At 37.5% G+C, this 23,796-nt stretch overlaps 5 protein-coding genes across 10 annotated transcripts; 2 read left to right on the top strand and 3 right to left on the bottom strand.

The window, feature by feature from the left end:
* The first annotated feature begins 308 nt into the window (after window positions 1-308).
* Window positions 309-5,653, top strand: LOC105276499 (histone-lysine N-methyltransferase 2D-like). The gene is made up of 7 exons (XM_011334165.3): window positions 309-1,875; window positions 2,042-2,310; window positions 2,467-2,941; window positions 3,081-3,605; window positions 3,754-4,004; window positions 4,237-4,490; window positions 4,591-5,653. Exons 1-7 carry the CDS (start codon window positions 1,762-1,764, stop codon window positions 4,902-4,904), a joined length of 2,202 nt encoding a protein of 733 aa, XP_011332467.1. The 5' UTR covers window positions 309-1,761; the 3' UTR covers window positions 4,905-5,653.
* Window positions 5,654-5,767: 114 nt separating this feature from the next.
* On the bottom strand, window positions 5,768-8,989 carry LOC105276498 (mitochondrial chaperone BCS1). Its single transcript, XM_011334163.2, has 7 exons — window positions 8,468-8,989; window positions 8,203-8,394; window positions 7,912-8,051; window positions 7,609-7,803; window positions 7,262-7,495; window positions 7,006-7,176; window positions 5,768-6,923 (listed from the first exon to the last, which is right to left on the bottom strand). Exons 1-7 carry the CDS (start codon window positions 8,596-8,598, stop codon window positions 6,709-6,711), a joined length of 1,278 nt encoding a protein of 425 aa, XP_011332465.1. The 5' UTR covers window positions 8,599-8,989; the 3' UTR covers window positions 5,768-6,708.
* Window positions 8,990-9,296: 307 nt separating this feature from the next.
* Window positions 9,297-16,273, bottom strand: LOC105276496 (probable elongation factor 1-delta). Of its 4 annotated transcripts, none has more exons than XM_026970458.1 (9): window positions 16,121-16,273; window positions 13,786-13,957; window positions 12,542-13,025; window positions 11,569-11,667; window positions 10,969-11,068; window positions 10,647-10,858; window positions 10,177-10,246; window positions 9,986-10,111; window positions 9,297-9,895 (listed from the first exon to the last, which is right to left on the bottom strand). In XM_026970458.1, the coding sequence occupies exons 2-9, from the start codon at window positions 13,836-13,838 to the stop codon at window positions 9,741-9,743; spliced, it is 1,299 nt and encodes a 432-aa protein (XP_026826259.1). In that variant the 5' UTR covers window positions 13,839-13,957; window positions 16,121-16,273; the 3' UTR covers window positions 9,297-9,740. The 4 variants fall into 4 exon arrangements, with proteins under 4 accessions (XP_026826259.1, XP_011332461.1, XP_011332464.1 ...); XM_011334159.3 differs by having other exon boundaries at window positions 12,542-13,006; window positions 16,121-16,272; XM_011334162.3 differs by lacking the exon at window positions 12,542-13,025.
* Window positions 16,274-16,368: 95 nt separating this feature from the next.
* LOC105276501 (membrane-bound transcription factor site-1 protease) lies at window positions 16,369-22,457 on the top strand. 3 transcript variants are annotated; one of them, XM_011334171.3, is made up of 13 exons: window positions 16,369-16,386; window positions 17,115-17,913; window positions 18,007-18,348; window positions 18,414-18,598; window positions 18,880-19,177; window positions 19,280-19,431; window positions 19,586-19,869; window positions 19,959-20,061; window positions 20,157-20,415; window positions 20,508-20,782; window positions 20,865-21,139; window positions 21,346-21,619; window positions 21,749-22,457. In XM_011334171.3, exons 2-13 carry the CDS (start codon window positions 17,380-17,382, stop codon window positions 22,110-22,112), a joined length of 3,345 nt encoding a protein of 1,114 aa, XP_011332473.1. In that variant the 5' UTR covers window positions 16,369-16,386; window positions 17,115-17,379; the 3' UTR covers window positions 22,113-22,457. The 3 variants fall into 3 exon arrangements, with proteins under 3 accessions (XP_011332473.1, XP_011332472.1, XP_011332470.1); XM_011334170.3 differs by lacking the exon at window positions 16,369-16,386 and adding an exon at window positions 16,611-16,815; XM_011334168.3 differs by lacking the exon at window positions 16,369-16,386 and adding an exon at window positions 16,611-16,987.
* On the bottom strand, window positions 22,099-23,736 carry LOC105276500 (protein RTF2 homolog). The gene is made up of 3 exons (XM_011334166.3): window positions 23,534-23,736; window positions 22,949-23,332; window positions 22,099-22,865 (listed from the first exon to the last, which is right to left on the bottom strand). Exons 1-3 carry the CDS (start codon window positions 23,600-23,602, stop codon window positions 22,467-22,469), a joined length of 852 nt encoding a protein of 283 aa, XP_011332468.1. The 5' UTR covers window positions 23,603-23,736; the 3' UTR covers window positions 22,099-22,466.
* Between the last annotated feature and the right edge of the window lie 60 nt (window positions 23,737-23,796).

The following is a 23,796-nucleotide window of genomic DNA, read 5'->3' as shown; positions in this document are numbered from 1 at the left end:
AGAGAGAGAGAGTATTTAGCCTCCCTCGCAATAATGCATCTTTTAGAATAGCGCGTGTTGCATTCACAGAAGCATTCTGCACCCGAGGAAAGAGTACAGTTCAGTTTGAGAATATTCTTATGAATTTGAATGGGAATATCTTGTAAAAGGTGGTAACACGCATTTACACAATGTGTATTAATAATTAAAAGCGTAAATGCAATATACGCGCGCACGTAGAACGTAATGTTATGTACCTATATATATATATATATATATATATATATATATAGCTCGTCTGTTTCATTTTGTTTGATAGTTGGCACGCAAAAATGTGCAACAACTAAAAACGACAATCTTTTTAGAATCTTTTCACGTGGCGCGCATCGGCGCAAGTCATCGATGCGAGTCTCGTAGGAGCGCAGCTGACACGTGGGTCACGCAAGGGGTGCGCTTTGTGGGTCAATACAATTCCGGCGAAGGTGCGCGAGCACGGCCGAGCGAGCCTCGCGAATAACCTCACTTCCCTCACGGATATGATGGCCTGCGAAATTATTGACCTATAACCCGTGCAATGCGACGCGAACGAACGCGCATCCTGCGATGCAATCGATTGCATTTAGCATAATTAAAATGGATCGGACTGGCATTGCAACGTGCAAAGATTCACCTTGGAATAAATAAAGGATTCGGTATTTCGACGAAACGGAGATGACTGTACTTTCGCCACTGGTCGCACGTACGCGTACAGTCCGTGGAATAAATATTGACTACTCGCGCGTGAACAAGTATTGACTGCTGTTGCCTACACTCATGAGCTACTTTACATCTGTATATACAGAGTAATCCACACGAATCAGAAATACAAATGCTCACCTAGCATCGATAATTCTAAACGAGACTGAAACAAAGATTGGTGTGTCATGTTAGTCACGCGTGCATCGACTTCTATGGACTGTACCGTCGACGGTACGATACAGTCGCTGGACTGTTTCAGTAATAATGCGTTCAGAGAGTTTTGTTCGATTTCCCATTCTCGGGACAATCGAGAGATAAAAGAAACATCTTCGTTGGCTAATCAGAGAACATCTCCGCGTCTCATTGCTCCGCGAAATGTCTCAACGTCGTAAGACCGTTGGCATTTTGAAGCCACTAGCTGGACGGGAGACGCAGTAGACGCACCAAGCAGGGACAAAAGGATCTCGACGGACTGTACTTAGCAGCGGCGGTGGCGGTGGCGGCGGTGGCGGCAGTTGTATTGACCGCGGTGCGTGTTTCTGCGGGATCTCCTAGCTGCGACGGCGAATAAACGAGGAACGAGCGATCGCGGGCCACGTACGTGTGGTGCGGAACGTGCCGCGCAATTCAGCCGGGACGACGAATCGTTCTCGTGCGGGAAGCCGGCATATCCGCCGTGCGAGAATCGGTCGATGCAGCGGCGAACCGCTCCGGCAACGCTCGACGACGCTGCGATGTCGACGATCAGGAAGCGACGGCGTTTACCGCTAAATTGATTCCACTTGATTCGTCATCGTCGTCGTCGTCGTCGTCATCATCATCATCGTCATCGTGATCGCAATCAGGCGATCGCTGAATTCCTCGTGGACGATCTCGGCGAATGACACGAAACGGTCGCTCATCATTCGACTCGGAGGAAAAAACGTTCGAGCACGACGAAAGCGACGATCGGTCGCCACTTGTCACGTGATCCGCGTTACCTCGCGTACGTCACACGTCGCGTGCGATTTAAATCCCTTTGCTCTGTGTTAGCGCACCATCGCCATGGGCAAGACGAGAGGTGTCCATGAGACAACTCCCGAGTTGAGAAATCGGATGGTGGGAATGTACGAGGCAGGTCTCGGTCTACGAGAAATCTCCGTCGCTGTCAATTGCTCGGTAAGTAAAGATCTGATGGTTTCATATTTTTCTTAAACTATGCACAAAGGATTGTACGTATCAGACAGTCTGACTTTTGTGTCAGTGCACATTTTTGCTTACAACTGCAGTTTAAAACACACTTTGTATTGATTAATCGTTATCATATATCGTGATATTATTTTAGCAACGTACCGTAAAAAGATGGCTAAATAGATTTGACAAAGAAGGCACGGTAGAGACGCGGGAACGTTGCGGTCGCAAAAGAGCCACTACTATGGAACAGGATGAAGCAATTGTTCGTCTAGCTTCTCAGACACCCATAACAGCGGCAAAAGCGGTGCTTCCTGCACTAGGCCTTACCTGTTCCGTAGATACCGTGAGAGAAAGACTGCACAAAGCTGGAATTCACAACTGGAGTCCATCACGTAAATATATGCAGAGGATCCCATTGGGGTTGGTAGTCTTAAATATAGTTTAATTTTTCTAAGGATTGAAAATAGCTATAGCATACATGGGAAATTAATAGGAAATAGTTTGTTAACTAGATAGAAGCAAGTTTATCAAAATATAGTTTATATTCAAATCTCTAGCTTTTCCTAATTTAAACAGTGATGCGGACGGTGCAGCGATCCAGCAGGCAGTGTGGCGACCAACTGGTACTCAATTGGGCAAAAAGAAAATGTCCAAGGATTTGGGCAAATCTGAGAGGAACGGCGCTAGAGCCAAAAAAAAGAGTTCACCGAGGAAAACCAGATCTCGAAAGCCGTACATTGACGATGATGCATTGTCCGAGAGTCTTAACAAACAACCGATTCAGAGCACCGAGCAACTGCAGCAACAACAGCAGCAGCAGCAACAACATCAAGAATTCGTATTTCCACGACAGAATCTACCACCGCCGCCATCCGCTCCTCAGGCCACCGAGATGCAGCCCTCCGCGCAATCTTTATCCGCGAGTCAGACGGAATTCAGTAATGCGCTGAGTCTAGTGCAGCAACCACAATCCATGTACCAACATCCGGGATTGAACATTGTACAAAATTGGCCATTAGACTTGGTCCAAGGCAGCCACCATTACCCACAGGTAATTGATTTTGTTTATTTCTAATCGTACAAGTAACATGTACAATTTAGTCGCTTAATTAAAGTCGCTTGTACGATTGGAGAATTGAATATCTCGTATCTAACGCGCACTATACGCCTATGTATGTATTTCGGTACAGGGACAACCAAATTCAATATCTCATGAACAACCGCCACCGCAGCAGCAGCTGCAAGAGCTGCACACGCAACAGGAGCAGCAGCAGCAGCAGCAGCATCACGTGCAACAAGTTCAACAAGCCCAACAACACTTGCAAGCGCAAGTACAGCAGCGACTGCAGGAGCAATCGAGTACTCAGTCCCATCATCCAAATCTCGATCAACAACGGCTGCCAATGGAACATCAAGTTCAACAGCAGTGCTTGCAGTCCGGCGTGTCCAGTCCCGAGCAAACGAGTGCGAACATGGAGAGCTCGAACACTTGTAGCTCCAATGAGAACAGCCAATCGTCCAGTGAGCCCCAACGGAACAAACACTCGTCGAGAGAGAGCGATGAGAAATCGGACGCGGGACGACACAAGAAGAAGAAAAAGGGCGGCAAGGCGAAAGGGACGCTGGAGACCAGCGTGGAAATTCGGAATCGCATGATTGGAATGTCCGAGGCTGGATTGTCCACTTTGTCCATCGCGTTGGCAATCGACAGATCGGTACGTAGAATATTTCTCTTGTTCGCTCCACGTTAAGTCATCTCTAAAACGGTGTGCTACGTGATTAAATGTGAAAACTATAATATAAATAAATTTTCGAGAGAGTCAACGCAAGAGATTTACATGGACGTGATTTTGAATTAATCAGGAACGTACTGTTAAAAGATGGCTGGAGCGTTGGCATAAAGAAGGCAATGTGCAAACGAAGGAACGTAAGGGTCGACGTCGAATCACTACCAAGGAACAGGACGATGCTATTGTCGCGATGGCGACGCAACATCCACTTACCGCAGCTAAATACGTAGCACCCGCACTAGGTTTAAAATGCAGCGTGGATACGATCAGAGAAAGGCTTCACAAGGCCGGGATACACAGCTGGAAATTAGGGAAAAAGCAAGGGTTAGATGAATTATGATACATTTGTATTCTTATCTCGTAAACGTATATGAAAGTAAGACGTTCCTCGCGTATAAATCACCAAACTGTTTTTTTCAAAGAAGATGTAGACTACAAATTTGTCAAGAAGAAAAATCAAGAATGATCAGTTCTCTTAATTTTAATATGTATTTTGTAACATGGCCAAAAAATGTTGAAAACAATTATGCGTGATACACGCATACGTATATTCTAGGGAAGGAAACGCAGTCCATACTGTCCACTTATGGCAGCCGAGCGGAAACCGGCCGAATAAGCCGAAAATGCCCGGCGAGAAGAAGAAGAAGGGTACCGGAAGTAAAAAGCGTGATCAAGCAATAAATAGTAATCAAAATCGCGTTACGCGGAGGAAGAAGAATGCTGAATCGGCGCCGCTGAAAGCGATTTCGCCTCCGGCAGGCGTGATGTTTGAAGAGCCTCCACAATTGTCGTTCCATAATCCTGGAGCCAGTAAGTACTGTCGCAAAAAAGAAATCACAAGTAGTATTTCGTAATACGACAGATCTGTCCGGAAGAAAACTAATCATTTGCTTTTGAAACTACTTTTCAGTGGCGAATTACGCTTCAGGTCCTAATATAATGCAATCGGTGCATAATATCGCCGCTCCACCTGCCGCGTTGCCGCAACCACAGCCACCTCCGCAACCACCACCGGCGCCGCAACCAATGCAGCAACCGATGGGCCCGATAATGCAACAGAGACCGGACTGCAGGCTAGCACCGGCCATAGTTCCGCCCGTTTCGGGTCCGAGCAATTCTGGCATCGCCTATCCATCGTGCATGGTCGGTAGTGGTCACACGGGTAGTGGTCACATGGAGCAAACGGATCCTCTCAATTACGAGCCGTACATCTGGAGTTTTTAAATGTCGATGTGATGGCAATCTAAATCGCATATGTAGAATCAAATGATAAAAAAAAGGAAAAAGTTGATTTTTAAATCTTTTTTTTTGTGCAAATTCTCACATTTATCAAGGTTTTGAAGAAAAAAAAAGATCATGGAGAAATTTTATCGTGCAAACATTTAGGGCAGTAACTTTATTATTATATCACAACTTCCGTGTGCAATTTAACTTGCATGAAAAAAATTGCAATATTAAAAGATCATGTGTACATGAGCAAGAAGAAAGCTCTGCGACTTGGTTGTTACGTCTGAGAGAAGTTATATCGACTTTAACCGTTATGTGAGTGACGGGGTACCCGGGTAACTGGTCTGTTCTCTAGTCGCATTAGAACTCTTAAACTGACGATTATTTTAGCGTTATCTTTGGACAGATTGACTCAATGAGGAACGTAATTTGCAGGATATCAATTTTCTTACAAAATGTCCGAAGGTATCCGGGTACCTTCATCACATCAATTAAGATTTTTTTCGTCACTCACATAAGGGTTAAACACTTTCACGATAATGCGTAGCGTTTAGTCGTAATATACTGTAATTGATTATATCAATTCTTAAGTAAATCGACATAAAGATTTACACAGTGTGTAAATAGAACATTCTATAGAATAGTGAAGACGTACATCACATCTTTATTTTGCTATAATGTATCTTTAAATAATACGAAGTCGCAATCAGAAATCGTATTGTATATTAAAAATTGATTTTTATACACGATTGGACTTGATTAAATTAAGATCTAGTGTGTTTGTGTTGTAAATATTATTTCTGAGAAAGCAGAACGATCTATCTAGCAAGCAAATTCAGTAGAGTACAAACGTCTGTTAATTCAGCACGTAGATTTTTTATTAATAGATTAACGATTCCAGGGAACTAGCGTGCGCGCGTGGATTTAGTGGTAAATATATTTTCTATATATAAAATCTGAATCAGTCCTTTTTTATGAGAATATTCATCGATTAGTTTCAGATAAAAGTATATATTCTATATTTTCAGTGATTATATATGAATCTGCTTTGAGAAAAACTATAGTACAAATTAATATGTTCCACTTAGGAAGATCAATGTAGTAATAAATCAATCTCAACAGGCTGCCAAACTAGTTACATCTAATGTATAAACTGCCTTTTCTATTATAATCGTACACGTATATAGTGTCGTGTTTTAAGATGATTACTGCTGTGTTATCCATTACGCTATTATAAAGACTGTTTTCCACACGTACCAATTTTCTTGAAACATAGCGCATAATTAATGCCATCGGTTTACATTACACAAATCATTTTTTGATGCGATACTCGTAGAAATTATTATTCTTTTAACAAAGCAGTATTTACATCGGACATATTCGTCCACATATATAATTAATACCGGTGGTACAAATGCAAAATAACGCACTTTACAGTTACAGTTATAAAACATCGAAGTCTTGCAGAAAATATCCATGTTTTAAAAAAATTTTATTATTTCATCTCTTCATATTTGATATCAGAAGGCTTTATATTGCATTTATTCTTACGAATGAACGTTTGTATTATATTTTACCATATGCATTACAAAATTGATAAAGATATTTTCGACAATATTCATCGAGATCTCAACTTCGTTTTGTATTTATGCAAGAGAAATAGTGATACTTATAGTCGCTCCATACTGTCGGTCTTCTTTAAGGATAAATAAAGTATCTTTATATACAGAAAAAGGTTAATTACATGACCGCTAGTACATGGCTTTACTTCAAAGTACAATACTACAGTTTTTGTATTCTTTCATGCGAGTTCCCAGATTTGTGCAACGTTATTTATGACTGCTTCAGGATTACTTTTATGGAACATGAAATATCCTTGAATTTGTGCCGGACTGACGTTTCTCTCGTAGGACATAACATTTTCTGCAAATTTCTCTGCGAGTGCGCCAGGGTCCTTGCCTGGTTCCTTATAGAATCTCAAGAACATTTGTTCGACTTGACTTTGACTGCACCATCCTGAGAAGGCGATGATTATATAAATGTTTTTTAAATGTTACGTAAATCGGTTTTTTAATCTCTTACTCTTGCACATGCGTACCAATATATTCCTTGACATCCACTCTGCCTGGTCTAACGAGCGCAGGGTCCAATCTGTTCAAGTAATTGGTCGTCATAAATAATATTCTAGCTTCTGTGGAAGCTACGCCATCCAAACAGTTTAATAAACCACTAAATGTGACTCTGTTAAGGCCATCATACGCTGCTTTAACTAAAACATGTATCACAATAAACAATCATCTCTGATTTATCACATCATACATATATTGTGTGCACGTATATATCAGAGATTGTACCTTCCTTAGATTCTTCTCTACTTGCAAAAGCAGCATCGATATCCTCCAACAGGATGATGGTCTGTTGAGGCGCTACCGCTAAGAGATGATTCAGTCTGTCATCCGTTAGACCCCTCTCGGATAAGTTCAAAACGCAAATTCCACGTTCCAATTCACCGGCCAACGCGGTAATGTACGACGACTTTCCACAGCCTGGCGGTCCGTGTAACAGATACCCTCGACGATACGGTATTCCTAGAAAAATTGTGATCCCTAATATAACTAATATACACACACACACAAAATATGCAGAATTAGCACCAATCGCAACATTTTTACAAAATTATGCGTGCGTTGTCTTGTGATACCTCTTTCGCTGTACCATGACGGATTATTGATAAACTCCCGGCAATCATTTACTATCCTTTCAGAGACACCAGTGTCCAAAACAACCGACTCTAACGGTCTCCTCTTTCTGGCATGTCCAAATTGTCGCCACTCGCTTCCCATGGCAGTGTACATGATAGTTTTTCCCTCGTGCTCTTTTAAAGCCATCTGTCTGGCTACATCAGTTAAGAATTGTCTCTGATTTTTTGACGATTAACACAATGGTTATTGATTAACACCGTGACATTAACGCAATGTATCTGCACATATCTGAAAAACTCAACCTTCTTCTAGGATATCAAAGTATATGCTTCTGTCTTTGCCAAATGCTGTCAGCTGTACAGTTTCCCATGGTATTCCCATGTGTAAATCTAGAGTCTGTTGCTCTCTTGTTCTTTCAACCTTTATCCAATTCCCCTTATATCTAAAAAGATTATGGAAGATATCAAGAAAAGGAGGATGACCGAAAGAAAACATTTAATTCAAATAAAATAACATTGAGATTATCTTGTAACATACTTTGATAAAAGGAATAAAACAAAAAATATATAAAAACACTTCAGCAACGTTCAAACCTGAAGAAATGGGTTCCTATACTTGGGATAAAGTCGTATTTGGTTTTCACATGACCAGTTTCCCTCTGTTCAAAACTGGTTTCTACAGAAAGATGCTGTGTTTTCCGGGCACCTTTGTGCGTGATCCACTGCAAAACCCATTGATAACTCTTGTCGCGACATGGTACTTCCATGGTAATCATGTAATGTCGCCTAAATGTATAAAATAATATAAATATATTTTATGTGCAAAGTGGATATAATTGTATAATTTTTGATATAATACCTGAATAGGATAGCTCCAAACTGTGCACCTTTTCTCAATAAAGCAGCTGCAGCTCCAACGCCAAATAAACCGAAGCCAGCACCGAAATAAGGATTATCAGATAAAGTTTGTATGTAATTGGCGAATGTCATGATTCAGGAGTTGATATTACACTATTCTCATTATTAATAACCTTATTATTAATAAGCAAAATTACTATATTAAAAATGAATTGATAATGTTTTTCTTTTTCTTTTTTGCTTGAGTCACTTGAAAATCTATTCATTAAATCTTTAAATTTTTAATCATTATTACATAAACGGATAAAAAGAGGATTCTCTTTTACTGTGTTGTAATGTGATCGCGTAACGTGTGTACGAATTTCAGGACATGAGAAAATTCTTTTAAAAATTTTCAAATTCTGATAATTTGTTCTTCTTCACTTTCTCTTTTCATTTCACATTCGTTCAGATGGCATTGTAAAATACAATAGTCACATCACAATACACATGCACAATCAACATAACCTCTTTTTGCTTTCTGGAAACAAAGTGGAGGCTCGTTCGGATTTTCTTGGAACTATTGCAAGACTACAAGCATCACAACGAAAAGCACTTTCCATAATAATTAATTTCAAGTGCTACATAAAATGCATTTATTGTCTTTGAGGAAAAATAAAGTAGCAGTATGATAAGTTAAATATGTTTTTAATTTTTAAATAATAGAATGCGATATATTTAAATAATACTGTTCAAAAGCGAATTAAATAAATCTTCATTCTTAATACATTTGACAATAAGACACAATAGAATTTTATTTGCAGATGGAATAAAACTCGAGAACAGCGGGTGGATTGTATACACTTTATTAGTACATATTATTAATATTAATATCGATATCCATGAGAAATTTATAATTATAAATGTCGAAAGACATGATTTTTTTGGTGCGAGTTCTTTTAATATCAACGTTCGACAAAATACAGATAAAGATCTCTGCACTATTGTACAATAAATATTTCTAGTTTCTTTTTAATAAGATTTGATACATGTGTATATATATATTAGGTGGATTAAGTATTTTAAAACTTTTACCAATAATTTGATCTGGTACACCGTAATATCGAATTTTTCTAATATATCTTTACCTTCATCTTTGAACTGAATAAAGTAAAGATGCGCATGCGATGAATTTTCGATTACACATACTGCTAATGGAATGCAGAAATGGCACACAACCCATGCTTATTTTCAATTTATGCCACGCACTTTTCCTAAACCTTGCTTCAAATTTTTTATACTTTGTTGAAAGCTGCGATATCGACGCTCTGCACATAATCCTCGATATCTTGAATCCGTTCGGTCAACCAGTCCACCGACACTTTGTCATCTTCCACGACACACGAGATTTGTAGTTTGTGAATGCCAAAGGCGAGCGGCACGAGTTTAGCTACGGAACAGTAATAAATTTTAATCTTATCTCAATCACGCGTAATATCGCAATAAATCGCGTAGTACGCGAAAAATGTGACGGACTTACAGGCACCCCAGAGGAGACCATCGGTCTCGATCTTTCGTACCGCTTTCTCCATTTCTTTCATATCCGTCTCGTCGTCCCACGGCTTCACATCCAAAATGATGTTGGATTTAGCTATCAGAGCTGGTTCTAAAAAATAAAAATCAGTTAATGATGACGTATTTTGAAAGGATTTACTGTTATTTGTTACGCACTTTTGGATTTCTTGGCAGCGTACGCGGCGAGTCGTTCTTCTCTAACCTTAGTAACCTCCGCGTCCTCTTCCTATTGAATCAAATAAGGTAAGAATTTTCATAGAAATACGATAATTACTAAAACACGACGGGTGAGCAATACGCGAAGGAACATTGTATTGTGTATTGTATTTATATGAATGTAAGATAAATACTACTACTGGATGAATCGACATTATGGGAATATCTGGTGTATGCGAAACAATAATTTTTACAATTCCATAGAATTTTTACGTGTACCGATTTGCAGATCGTAGCAATCATCATCAGAGAGTCATTGATTAATAGAGATATTAACGTGTATAGTTACTCATAGTCGTGTGTACGTGTTTAATTACTTGTGTTTCATGCAAAATTAAGCTCAAATAACCGTGTTATTAAACAAAGAGACCAAACAGTATATATTGTTTCCGCTATATTTGCTCACTTGCCTCTGAATCTGAACCGAACAAATCAATATCTTCACTGTCATCGTCATCTTCTTCCTCCTCTTCTTCATTCTGCTTTGATATTTCAGATTTCTGAGGAACAGTTTGGACGTTACGTATGCGTAATTCAAGAGATTCCAGACGTGTTTCCAGTTTTTTAATATTTTCCATGTATTTCATCCATGGGTCAAACCGGATGGTCATCTCCTGAAACACTATTTAAAAGGATTAAAATTTTAAATCTTGATATATGTACCTGTTTCATTACATTTTCAAAACCTTTAATAAAAATTATAAAGTATGATATATAAATATATATACATACTGTTCTTCAATTGCTGATTTTCTCTTTCAAGATTCATAATACGCGATGTAATCTCCATATCTTGATTCGCGATATTAGCGATTCTTGCAATGTCGTCCACCTGAAAAATGTACTGTAATAATAATTCTGAAAATTATGCGACATGTGCAATAGATTGTTGTATAATTGTGAAGAGGATGTGATTCTTCACAAAAAATAATAATAATACATTTTTTGTTGGTTACATATATTGATTATTCGAAGGAATATTGTAATATTTAATTATTATTATTACAATATAGTATGAATAAAATAAAGTATTTAAAGTGTGTGTTGTAAATGCTATACAAGATATCTTTTCTCGCAAATATATACACCAAAAAGAAATAATATATCGAATATCGTGTAACGTTTTATCAATGTGACAATTTTGCTACTTAATTCATAACATGTGACAATTTCAGATTTTATCCTTCTCAATATAAATACATACACACACACACAATACAAGAGGCGCGAGAAGGCGACCCGGGAATGGGGTTTGTATTAATCTCAAACATTACGTTAGTAAGCAAACGTGAAAACTACGTGAAGGGCGAGAGCAAGGAATACAGTACTCACACACTGTAAAGACTGTTTAATATGCTGTCGAGCCTTGGCGACCTCGTTGGCCAAACTTCCAACAGCAGGTAAGATTGGACAAGTGGACTGTTGAGTTCCCTGAATCCACCGAGATTACAAGCTCACACCAGATTGATTATTGAAAACCAATAACATGTCGTACCTCCACTGAGATTTGTGTTTCGATAACAATTGTTAACAAGACAAAATGTCATTTAAAATTTCAGATGTGCAAATGCGTTTATGTGACGTATCATTAAAATATTCCTTATTCTTCCAATGATAATGGAATTACAATTTTCTTTTACGTAACTTAAACGTAATATTTGAATGTTTCATTGAGAAAATATATTCATCATTTCGTGTAAACCACAAACGAAAAGAGACTTTAATTACATTGACACAGTTGATTAATATATAACATAATATTTTACAAGTTGTACATTATTTGTTAACTCATGTGGAGATAGACATCGTGCGTTTTACAGCAGAAGTATTAAGAAGAGAATAGTATACCTTCTTTTTAATATAAAAATACCACAATATGTGATAAACACTACAAAAACCAATCGTAATAATAAACAAACAATAAAATAAATACACTTTGGTTAGCGTGAATATTCACACAGAAAGAAATGCGGGAAAGCTATTAAACTACTAACCGTGAATAAATAAATGAGATTAAATTACACAGTAGCACAAAAAACATCATGCACATAAGCAAAACGCAGAAAACTTGTATTTACGCTATTGATACATGCATCATAATTATATCACCCATGTTTTTACAGTATATAAGATAAAAAGTATAAACTGAACAAAGAAATAAATGCCATTTTTGTCATACTAAATATCGTAATAAATATATCTTTCTATGAAAGTGTGCGAAGTAAAATTAGACAAAAGCTATTATCATCTATACCGTATCGATACACAGTGAACAGTAATCCATGGATCAAACAAGAACATGTACCTGTTCGGGCAATTGTTCTTTACTCCTCACGAAAGGCATCACAATTTCTTTATTTCTTTCGATATCATTTCCTTCATTCCCTCGATTTTTATTTCTAGTATCTTCCTTGTTTCTTTTTTCTTTAGCTTCCTTTGCATTATACTTTTTAGATTTCTCACTTGGAGAAGCGCCTCCCTTCTCTTTTGCATTATCTTTCGCGCTATCGGACCTTTCGCATACTTTTACGTTTTCCTTATTCTGCATATTACATACGTCAACAGCTTCTTTATTCATTTTTACTTTCCCTTGGCACTTGGAACGTTTCGTATTTGATATATTCGACTCATTCTCAAGAACCAGTTTATTATCTTTCGATTTTTCAGCTTTAGATTTCAGCATGTTAGTACTGATTACATCTTGGCATTTAGCAGTTGTAGAATCATCGGACTTAAGTGCGCAGTCTTCCGCACTCTTACGAGACATCACCTTTCGAAAATATTCCAAGCTATGCAGATATAGAGAGTAACATCTTTCAAGTAAAGTGAAAAAAAAATGAAAACATTTTATATGTGCAACGAAAAACTCTTACTAAAAGCGTATGATTTATACTCGATACATTCATGTACTTATATGTGTGCAGTGTTCAAAACATTTATACATTTATATATAAAGTATTATTATATAAATACTTGAACTCAAAAGTAAGGAAATCGTAGCATGTGATGTCAAAAATTGCAATTGTTACTCTTTTATCGGTATACTGTCTTAAAAACATGTGGATAAGATAGAGATAATCGCATTAGAAATAGATTCAATGTTTGTCATTGTGACAGGATTTGTTCCAACACCTTTCAAAGCAGCAAAAATGACCCTTGCTATCACCAGATATTCCCGCGTACTGTTACGTGCGTATATGTTAGAGATGTTAGTTGGATTAATGCTTATACAGTTATCCAGATATGATGCAAACACAGGAAAATGATGAATGCGCATTAGCTATGAATATTGATTAGAACGGACACATCCAAGAGTAAGTTTGTTTGGCGAATTACAAACGTACTCTTAAACGATATTAATAACAAATTTCTTTCACTTAAGACTTATAGATAGTAAAGATAGATAGTTTACGCTCTGTGTGTGAGTGTGTGTGTTGTGTATGAGTGGTCTCTACATTTTTTACTCGTTTTACTTTATCCCATTTTCTGCTGACAATCCCTTATCTAATTAAACAAAAAATGGTCGCACCAATACCAATAATTTCTTACCATTTTTTTATCCATGGCCTTCTTCTCAAAGTATTTCCGTTCTGCTTTGTCATAGGACGGCTTTTCGAACCATATTTTTTCTTGAGCCAATGCACCAGGTACTACCGTAGTATTTGCCATTTTTTGGGAGGGAGAGTACTTTGTCTTTACAAAGCAAGATCGTTACAAATGTCTGCACAGAAGATAAAAGGAATATAAAGAAACCTGCAGCTGACATGTAAATATTCTTCAAATTATACTTTTATCATACTGTACTTAAGCATCAGAGTTCAAGAATAAAGATATCACAAATTTAAGTAGAACATTCGTACATATGTGTAAATACACATACACATATATGTATACATTTATTATGTAAAAATACAAGATATTATATCTAAAATATGTAACAATATTGTGTCTTCGATACAGTACGTAGTCATAATAAAAATTATATATCTCAATTATTAATCAATTGAGAACATTAAATTAGATATGAAAGTAAAATTATTCGTTAACATTAAGAATATTTGTCATCAACGTTCATCATCATTATTAGCGAAGTAATATTTAGTCCAAGGCTCAACTACATCTTCATCATCAAGATTCAAGGTATATTTCTCACGATTTCTGTCACTGTTAACTTCTTCTTCTTCTTCTTTAATTTTCTTACTAATTTCATTTTGTACTTGATGAATAAAATTAGGTATATCATTAAGTTCAATCCCTATTGGATTCACGCACGGATATAGACCTTTTGGTCTGAAATATTGTATAAATGCCTTAAGTTCATCAAAGGAAGCATGCATGGAATAACATACATTAAGTGTATTTTCTCTAGCGTTATCCCACTCTTTTATTACACTTGCATTTTTTCCCCTCCACTTGAGAGTAGATGGCACAATGGTTAAGATATTCTCTTGCGAGACATTATGATCACATGCCAAGCCTTTACGATCCATTTTATTCATACAGGCATGTACGCGTGTAGAAGATGCATCATTTGTAATGTGACATGCCAAGTCTGGTATACAGCAATAGCTCTTATACACACGATCCTTCACATGAATACACATGTTCAAAGATTTTGACAATTCCATATAGAGGAACTCGGAACCATACAGAGCGGAACATTCCAGAATAACAACATTTCTTGAGTTTTCATTGAGCCATTCTGTGACAGCTTTACACATCACATCCACGCTTTCTTTTCTTGTCGGCAAAGAAGCATAGTCGGGAGTAAAAAACGTTGTATCTAAATACATGGCTGTAATTTCCTTTCTCAATTTTTTATCACCTTCGTAAAAATGCAACGGTCCTATCTTTTTATAATCTAATGGATTAATTCTAAAATCTCCGGTATATAATATTGATCCAGAGTCCCTCTTTTCGAAGAGAAACATTATAGAGCCGGGACAATGCCCAGCAGAAATACACGTTACGAGAACATCGTTGTCACAATCATTGTGTTTATATCTTACAGGGACTTTCTCATTAATAGGAATAGCTCTTATGTTAGTTGTATTAAACCTAGCTTCTAGAAAAAGTTTGCTGATAGGACTGCAATAAATGTACTTGTCCCTTCGATACAAGTGTTCGAGAAAGAAGTTATGGTCCAGTCCTCTCATATGATCAGTATGATAGTGACTAAGGAAATACACGGAAGAGTTTAAATTCTCTCCATCAAAACAATCCACCGAGATGCCTGGTATCTCCATCATAAGCCCACAAAACGACGACATTTTGATGTATAAAATGCTCCTGTAACGAAGAATTCAACCATCGATTGTGCAAGTATGTCAATGCATAACATAATAAAGATTATGATGTAAGGCAACAAGTCATCATTAAAGACAAATTAATTTAATTAAAAAAATGACTGGTTATGTTTAATATTTAAAATTAAAACAGTCACAGTATTATCACAATTAAAGATACTCCAGTAAATTTTCTTTGTTCTCAAGGTCAAGACTGTTAGCTACTTAATATCCTATATGAACACGTTGATACGTTATATATAAATTGCGATTATAGCTCTCGCGAGACAAAAGTCTCCGAGATTTTGCATCAGCGAATTGAGTGGGCTCGCTGCGACGTATCTGCCATGTGTATTTCAACTCGCCCTTTCTTTCTATCAGCAAACAAAGAACTAATGACTCGGTTGATCTCGGCAGATCGAAATCCGGATATATCGAAGATATCAGTAAATGTCGATGTATGTACATGTACTCTATCCGAATTTGCCATGTGTGTCGTATTGATCGGCGAAATTATTAGTCGAACAATTTTCTTATGCTGATAATAACTGTACGCGCAGGCAAAAAACTGATCAGATATACATTAAACACAAATATACCTTGAGCTTTGGTCCAAGAGGATCGAATTAGTACGATAATTGTCTGCCGACCAAAATCGTTGCCCAAGCCAAAGGGAACGTGCCGAGCGAAGAGAAACCGAGAAAGAAGTGAACGTAGTCAGGCAGTCGAATCGAGATGATTCGAGTTTGATGAGTGAACGATACGTCGACCTTGTCCTTTTCGATTATTCACATATTTGATTAATCGAGACATCGATATTCTATGTTTGACGTTTGACAGTGCTGCATTTAATCAAAAACACACGGTACATATTTTATATTTCTTTCTGTATTGTGCGATTAATAATAAATAGAGTAGAAAAATGAATGTGAGACGTATAAGAAATGAGAAATTTTATTGATAGTAGTCATGTACAGTATCGAGGAACATGAAATTATCTCGAGATATCATGAGATTAACTAGCACTATAAGTGATGAAAAATATATAATTTAAATATTTTATTCATGTATATATATTCATATATATATATATATACACACACACACACACACACAAAATAAATTATACATGTGTCATATATTTAATAGTATTTAATAGAACATAGCTGGCTACAATACAAGATAAAAGCCACGTGTTTTTATTACGCGCTGCTTTAGATAACTTGATAATAACTTTTCGGGTGTGCGAAATTATACGAGTGAGGAAGCACTGTCGGAAAATGTGCTCAATAATGTACTCCGATCTTTTATATCACAACATACGACAATCATGATAGATACATTCCTGATTGTGTATACTACTTTTTTAGTCATCATTTTCAAACATAAATTATCCTAACAATTGACATTGTTTGTCGACTTGCGATATCAGTTACATCAACGGAGCAACATAAAGTGACTTGCAAGTAAAATGCGCTCTGTAGATTGTTAGAAATGTTTGAAATCATCCTTCCATGCTTCTTGTTGAGAACGCTTGAGGTTAGGACGCCAGGAATACATAAGGATTAAGCAACCGTTTGCGACTGTTTTCAGATTTTAAGCCGCTTGAAGCATCATCGATCGTGCCAAAGTTTTAATTTCGAGACGCAAGCTCAGCACGAAAATGACTCATTGATGCTTTACGTCGCATAAATGTTAAAAGTGATGGAATGACATACTCCAAGCAAAGAACAGACAGGTTTTCCCCATGTCATCGACGTCGTAGAACTGATAAACATTTTTACCATTTCTTACCGTATTATTCGCTATAATTCTGACAAAATATGACGTAATAGCATTCTCAGCCGATGTCAATAGTATGAAGCTACATACATGCTCGCTACAAATCTCTTTGTTATTGCTTGTTTCCTACGCTGGATCAAGCCAGAATCATTTAAACAGCAAAAACTACAATGAGAGCAACTGTACCACAAATTCTCCACTATGTGACATACCTGCATCTTCAAATAATTCTTCTTGTCACGATACACAGGAAGTTAAAATTACATTCTCTTCTAGTATAGTTGAAGATGAATATATAGTCAAATTTAGAAATTACTATAAAACAGATGTACGAAAGAACTATATAGAAACTGCGTTAAAGTCATCCGATATTAAAGATTGGAGGATTATACCCCGTAATAACGTGGCATCCAAGTATCCTAGTGACTTTGATGTAATACGATTAAAAGCAGCCAATAAATATCAAGGACTGAAAGCTCTGAATGATCATCCATCTATAAAGAGCGTAACACCGCAGAGGCTTATACAAAGGACTTTAAAATTTATTAATGCCACAGGCGAATCAAATACCTTAGAAAATAGAAACTTGAAAAGGAAGATCAATAATCAAGTAAGTTTGCAAGTTGCATAGATTCTAAAGTGTGAAGCATGAGGGGACTATGCGCGTTCTCTGATATTAAACAATAGAAAAATCGGATTTCAGAATACTCAGTTTGAGCAATCAACAAACCGGCATGCATCTCGAAGATTACTGAGAGTTATACCAAAACAAATTACATACATGCTCGAAGCTGATGTCTTATGGAGAATGGGCATTACCGGCAAGGATGTAAAAGTAGCGATATTTGACACTGGACTTGCTGCTACTCATCCACACTTTAAGAACATTAAGGAGAGAATAAATTGGACAAACGAAAATACTAAGGAAGATGGCCTGGGACATGGAACATTTGTAGCAGGCGTCATCGCGTCATCTTTCAGTGATTGTTTAGGTCTTGCTCCTGATGTAGAACTTTATATTTTTCGTGTTTTTACGAACTCTCAGGTATGTAATTTTATAATTTCATTTTCACGAGTTCACGGTGCCCTGATCATCAAATTCAAATTCAGGTATCTTACACCTCGTGGTTCTTGGATGCATTTAATCATGCTATACTCCGTGAGGTAACGGTGCTAAATCTAAGCATCGGTGGTCCAGACTTTATGGATCAACCATTCGTGGATAAAGTATGGGAAGTTACAGCTAATGGTATTATTATGGTATCAGCGATTGGCAACGACGGGCCATTGTATGGGTAAATAAGATATTGCTATTTCTACGTACAGAATATTTAAAAAAAGAAAATTCAAGATTTAGATAGAGGTTCATATTAATAACACTGAAGGTAACAAATACTTCTTTACTTTGAAAAAGATCAAGGAAAAGAAGGTTCTCTGAAATCCACATTGATGATTAGATGTATTTGACAAATGTTACATGTCTCAAATTTTGAATGTTTCGACATCCTGCACGTTTAAAGGAAACCATAAGTACAATCCGTGTACAGTTGTACATCGTGTTGTCTCGTTTGTGCAGCACTTTAAATAATCCTGCCGATCAAATGGACGTGATTGGTGTGGGAGGCATTAGTTGGGACGATTCAATAGCGAGATTCTCCTCGCGCGGTATGACAACTTGGGAGTTGCCATCCGGATACGGTAGGGTCAAACCTGACCTGGTCATATATGGAACAACGGTAATGGGATCTTCCTTAAAAAATAAATGCAGATCCCTTTCCGGCACTTCCGTTGCTAGTCCCGTTGTTGCCGGTGCGGTTGCACTCTTGGCTAGTGCATTTGTACAAACAAATGAATCTAGTGCTATGAAGGACAAGGTAATTAGACGGACTTTTTTACGCTCACTGATAAAGAAGAACTGATTATTTAGAAAGTATTCTGTTTTCTATACATGTAACAATAAGCCTGATGTTTTTAAGGTAACACCAGCTAGCATGAAACAGGCATTGCTAAGTTCGGCCCGTCGTTTGCCCGGCATTGGAATGTTTGAACAAGGCGCGGGAAAATTAGATCTTATCCGAGCATTTCACTTTTTACAGTCGTATACTCCTATCGTTACGCTTAGTCCAAGGTAAAGCTTCTTTTTTCTACATATAGAAGGTATTAGATGTTATCTTTGTTGAAAAGGATAAGAAAAAGTATATTTAAGCACTATTGATAAAACTTATTGATATAATGATGATACGATTATTAATATTTGTTGCTTCTACGAAATGTGCGACTAGCTATATAGATTTGACGGAGTGTCAATACATGTGGCCGTACTGTACTCAAGCTGTATACCATACCGGTATGCCCACCATAGTCAATGTAACTATAATAAACGGTTTGGGTGTAGCTGGAAACGTAGTAAACGTTACCTGGCATCCATACATCACCAATGGCAACGATGAGCAACGTATCGATGTGGCGATAACGTACAGCGACGTTCTATGGCCCTGGTCAGGCTGGTTAGCAGTTGCTATAACAGTTCCGGCAAATTCCCGCGACTGGCAGGGCATCGCGCAAGGTTTATAACGTTAATTTTATTTGCTGAGTATATAAATCAGTGTACTATCCGTTCAAGCGACTAAACACCACGGTAAAATATCTTGACAGGTCACATCACGCTAACAGTTGAGAGTGACGGCGCCGGTAAACCCCGGCAATCAGTGGTAAAGCTTCCGTTACAGGCAAAAGTCATACCTACACCTCCTAGACAGTGAGTGAAAGCGCATATAATGCAGAACGTCAGAAATTAGAAACTCGATGCACATTACTTATTTTTGCTCGTCTATATTGATTTTTGTTCATCAGTAAACGCATTCTGTGGGATCAGTATCATAATTTGCGATATCCACCCGGATACTTCCCTCGAGATGATTTGCGCGTAAACGACGATCCACTTGATTGGAATGGAGATCATATACACACTAATTTTAAAGACATGTATCAACATTTACGTAATGCTGGATATTACCTCGAGGTGCTCGGCCATCCATTTACCTGTTTCAACGCAAAGAATTACGGAACCCTGCTTGTCGTGGATGCAGAAGAGGAATTTTTCCCCGAAGAGGTGTGAACTTTACCATGCGGACTCGTGTAAGATTACACTTGTTCGTACGAGCACCTGTGCACGTTGATGCGACAAGTCGTTTTCGATTGCAGATAGCCAAGTTGAAGCGAGATGTTGAAAACGATGGACTATCGGTGATTGTCTTCGCAGACTGGTATAATGTCGCAGTTATGCGAAAGATCAAATTTTACGATGAAAATACACGTCGGTGGTGGATACCCGAGACGGGAGGCGCTAATATTCCAGCTATAAACGATCTACTTTATTCTAATTGGGGTGTGGCATTCGGCGATCAAGTACGAGACGGTCAGTTCACTCTTGGCCAGCATGCGCCAGTCACATTCGCGTCTGGCACTACATTAATTAGGTAAAATATTTTCTACACGGCAAACACAGGATTTTAAAAGGATTATCATGTATCAGGAATTTATATTATGCATTGTGTTCAGATTTCCAAAGGATGGATTCATTTTATATGCGGAATTGCACGACCAAGGTCAAGAGCTTCTAGAAAAGGAGAAAGGAACAGCCACACTTGTACCGATTCTTGGACTTTTGCCGGTGACTAATAAGAAAGATGTCGGAGAATCCTATAAAGGTGAAATTAATAACGAAATCCCGCAAACGGAAAAGAATAATGTTAAAGAGCAAGCGGGAACTACACCTGGTAGACTGGTGGTTTATGGAGACTCAAATTGTATCGATGACAGTCATTTGCAGAAACGTACGTGCTGTAAGAAAGTATATATGTTGGCAGTGTGAAAATATTTTACGTACATTAGGAATATTATACCAAAGATAAAACCTACTTTGGATTTTCCCTTCTTCAGTCTCCCTGTTCATAAAATTATTCATAAAAAATTTGATAAAATTTCAATTTTATAAACTAAATGTTTTCATCTATTTAAAGCGATAATCATGTATATTTAGCTTGTTTCTGGATGCTTGATGCTATCTTGGAGTACACGACAACTGGTTATATACCCACTGTTTTTACGGACGAAAGTAAAAAGACTCAAAGAACGATTAAAACAACCAGTGACATGAAGATTGGAGAACTACCACGTCGAATGGACGGCAATTATTTTAGTACTCATAGTAAAGTGTCGATGACTGATGGCCCAGCACTCAGTTTTAGACCGCTCCCGCTTTGTCCCACTGCTGTCTACGCTGTACCAATGACAGTCAACGAGTCTGTGCCAATGTGAGTAACGTCATGGCAATCCACTTGACGAATTTCACATCTTTATCGTGTACTTGTTTTATTATTAATCAACGTCCTTAGACGATTCTGCGCCATTCATGCTCGAATGTTTCCCTTGATCTTTTACAGAGACCTTTATAAACCGCAAAAGCTATCCTCCATAAAGGATATTATGAGCGCGGTAAATCCAGTATTGCAGGATACAGACACTTTGTGGCTCAAGAGACGAGTCGGTGGTGCTAGTATCCCTACGTTGCAGGATCATCACATTGACATTACGGCTTACGATATGAAAGAAAATCAGAGCGACAACCAAATGATCCAGTATCGATGGAGTTACATAATAGTAACAATGATCATAGTGGTAGTTATTGTGTATCTGTTGAATCAGTGGAAATGTTTGGTGTCGAAGAGGCATTCTCGCAGGAAACGTACTATCGGCAGGATACGTAGAGCTATTCAAGCTATCGCTATACGTAGGATACCCACATAGATGTATTTCCGTCATTTTTATAAGAATCGTCACTGTATTGTACATAAAAAGCACTTAATTATCTAATTAACTAATTATCTAAATATCAAGTAATGTGTGCATATTAGATTACGTCATGTGCCTTGAAAAACGTATATAATGTCCAATATGAGTATTCGTAGATAATATATAGTATTTTCATAATTATCGCATACTATTTATTAATTTTATTTTTCTCATTCTAATGACGTCACAAAAATAACTAAAATTAAACAGTGTATACCTTCTTTGCCTCCATATATTAATATTTCTAAAGAAGCTGTGCGACGTACGATCACCAATTGGTAAAAATAAAATCTTTTAAATTTATATACATTAATTATAAAACGGATTATACGTAACCCAGTGCGCTTTATCTTGTTGCACAGCGGATTTGTGAGTGGTAAAAATACTTTTAAAGACTTCTGATGCTTTGGGATCCTTTGCGACGCTATAATCGCTTTTGGCTTTGCTATAAGCAGGATCGTTGGCCTTGTTTTGATTATCACTTAACTTTTGAACTATTTTATCTTCTGTTTTCATCTTTTTTCTGGGTACTTCGTCTGTCTTCTTCTCCTCCTTTACAGCTACGTTGTCCAACTTGTTCTTCTTGGACTTCTTCTGATTAGCCTTCCTAAGTGCCATACGTTCCTTCATGAGTTGCAGATCGTCACCTCCCGCGTTTAATACAACTATGTCCATTTGTTCAAATGGTTGCTGACACTTGTGGCATAACTGAAACATTTTGCATCACACTTTGAGTTTCTACTTTAATATAGTGCTTGTTTATCTTGCAAGCATCAGGATACTTAACTTACCATACTTTTCACTTCTTTGAGAGCACGTTCGCTCATTACACAGCCACATGACCATAAAAAGCAGAACTTGTATTTTCCATTCATGTCCAAACCAATAACCGGACAGATATATGGACTGTTGCCACCACTGGTATAACCATCTCCCTTTTCAGCCTTGTTGCCATCAAATGCTGGGTTTGGTGTCAACTTAAGATCCTTCACATCTCTCAAGTTTTTAATGTGTACAGCAGATTCTGGAAGCATACTGCGATCCAGAAGGCCCTCTAATACAGATTCCTTGTTGTACAAACGACCCAAACCACAACCTACAATCGGTGGTTGCAATGGCAATTGTTGTATCGTGCAATGCTTCCATTTGAATGCCACCTCTGCCTCCTTGTCTTTCTGTAAGAAATTAGGAAAATTTGGTTAAACGATTTAATATCAACAGAAATAACTACTAATAACTCGAAAGCCAGAAAAAATTGTGTGATGATAACATTGGAAGTAAAAATCACGAATTTTAAATATTCAGTATCCTGTTAATGTGGGATCATAAAGTTGAAGTTTTTTTAACAAGGTTATGTATTAACTTTCCCGTCTTACCTGTTCCGGTTTCTTTTTCGTTCTAACTAGCTCGTCTCTGCGAGGAATGGTACCACCATCGCAACCCATAATGAAACTTGATAATTAGAGAATAAATCACAATATATATTTGATATTGCAAACAATCAACCTCAACCCCAGCCCCAGCCTCGAGATAAACTTTATGAAATGATAGGGATAAACAGAAGTAGGCCGCAGTAAGCAGGCAGTGTTGCCAACGGTATAAACATTATAAAATAAACCTCTCGATAAATCGAAGCCGC

This window comes from Ooceraea biroi, chromosome 6 (assembly GCF_003672135.1).
Source record: "Ooceraea biroi isolate clonal line C1 chromosome 6, Obir_v5.4, whole genome shotgun sequence".
NCBI lineage: Eukaryota > Metazoa > Arthropoda > Insecta > Hymenoptera > Formicidae > Ooceraea > Ooceraea biroi.
This window is presented reverse-complemented; position numbering and strand designations above follow the sequence as displayed.

Bases quoted from the DNA above. Each gene is read 5' to 3' on its own strand.
- LOC105276499 (XM_011334165.3), top strand. From the start codon at position 1,762: ATGGGCAAGACGAGAGGTGTCCATGAGACAACTCCCGAGTTGAGAAAT. The intron at 2,311-2,466 runs GTTGGTAGTCTT...TAATTTAAACAG, and splicing joins ATGCAGAGGATCCCATTGGG to TGATGCGGACGGTGCAGCGA. The intron at 3,606-3,753 runs GTACGTAGAATA...TGAATTAATCAG, and splicing joins CGTTGGCAATCGACAGATCG to GAACGTACTGTTAAAAGATG.
- LOC105276498 (XM_011334163.2), bottom strand. From the start codon at position 8,598: ATGACATTCGCCAATTACATACAAACTTTATCTGATAATCCTTATTTC. The intron at 8,052-8,202 runs GTTTGAACGTTG...TAATCTTTTTAG, and splicing joins ATAGGAACCCATTTCTTCAG to ATATAAGGGGAATTGGATAA. The intron at 7,496-7,608 runs GTATCACAAGAC...CAATTTTTCTAG, and splicing joins GTCATGGTACAGCGAAAGAG to GAATACCGTATCGTCGAGGG.
- LOC105276496 (XM_011334159.3), bottom strand. From the start codon at position 13,905: ATGGCAAATACTACGGTAGTACCTGGTGCATTGGCTCAAGAAAAAATA. The intron at 13,007-13,785 runs GTAAGAAATTAT...TATTTTCGAAAG, and splicing joins AGGCCATGGATAAAAAAATG to GTGATGTCTCGTAAGAGTGC. The intron at 11,668-12,541 runs GTACATGTTCTT...CGGTGGATTCAG, and splicing joins AAGAACAATTGCCCGAACAG to GGAACTCAACAGTCCACTTG.
- LOC105276501 (XM_011334171.3), top strand. From the start codon at position 17,380: ATGAAGCTACATACATGCTCGCTACAAATCTCTTTGTTATTGCTTGTT. The intron at 18,349-18,413 runs GTATGTAATTTT...ATTCAAATTCAG, and splicing joins GTGTTTTTACGAACTCTCAG to GTATCTTACACCTCGTGGTT. The intron at 18,599-18,879 runs GTAAATAAGATA...TCGTTTGTGCAG, and splicing joins AACGACGGGCCATTGTATGG to CACTTTAAATAATCCTGCCG.
- LOC105276500 (XM_011334166.3), bottom strand. From the start codon at position 23,602: ATGGGTTGCGATGGTGGTACCATTCCTCGCAGAGACGAGCTAGTTAGA. The intron at 23,333-23,533 runs GTAAGACGGGAA...AATTTCTTACAG, and splicing joins CGAAAAAGAAACCGGAACAG to AAAGACAAGGAGGCAGAGGT. The intron at 22,866-22,948 runs GTAAGTTAAGTA...AAAATGTTTCAG, and splicing joins TCAAAGAAGTGAAAAGTATG to TTATGCCACAAGTGTCAGCA.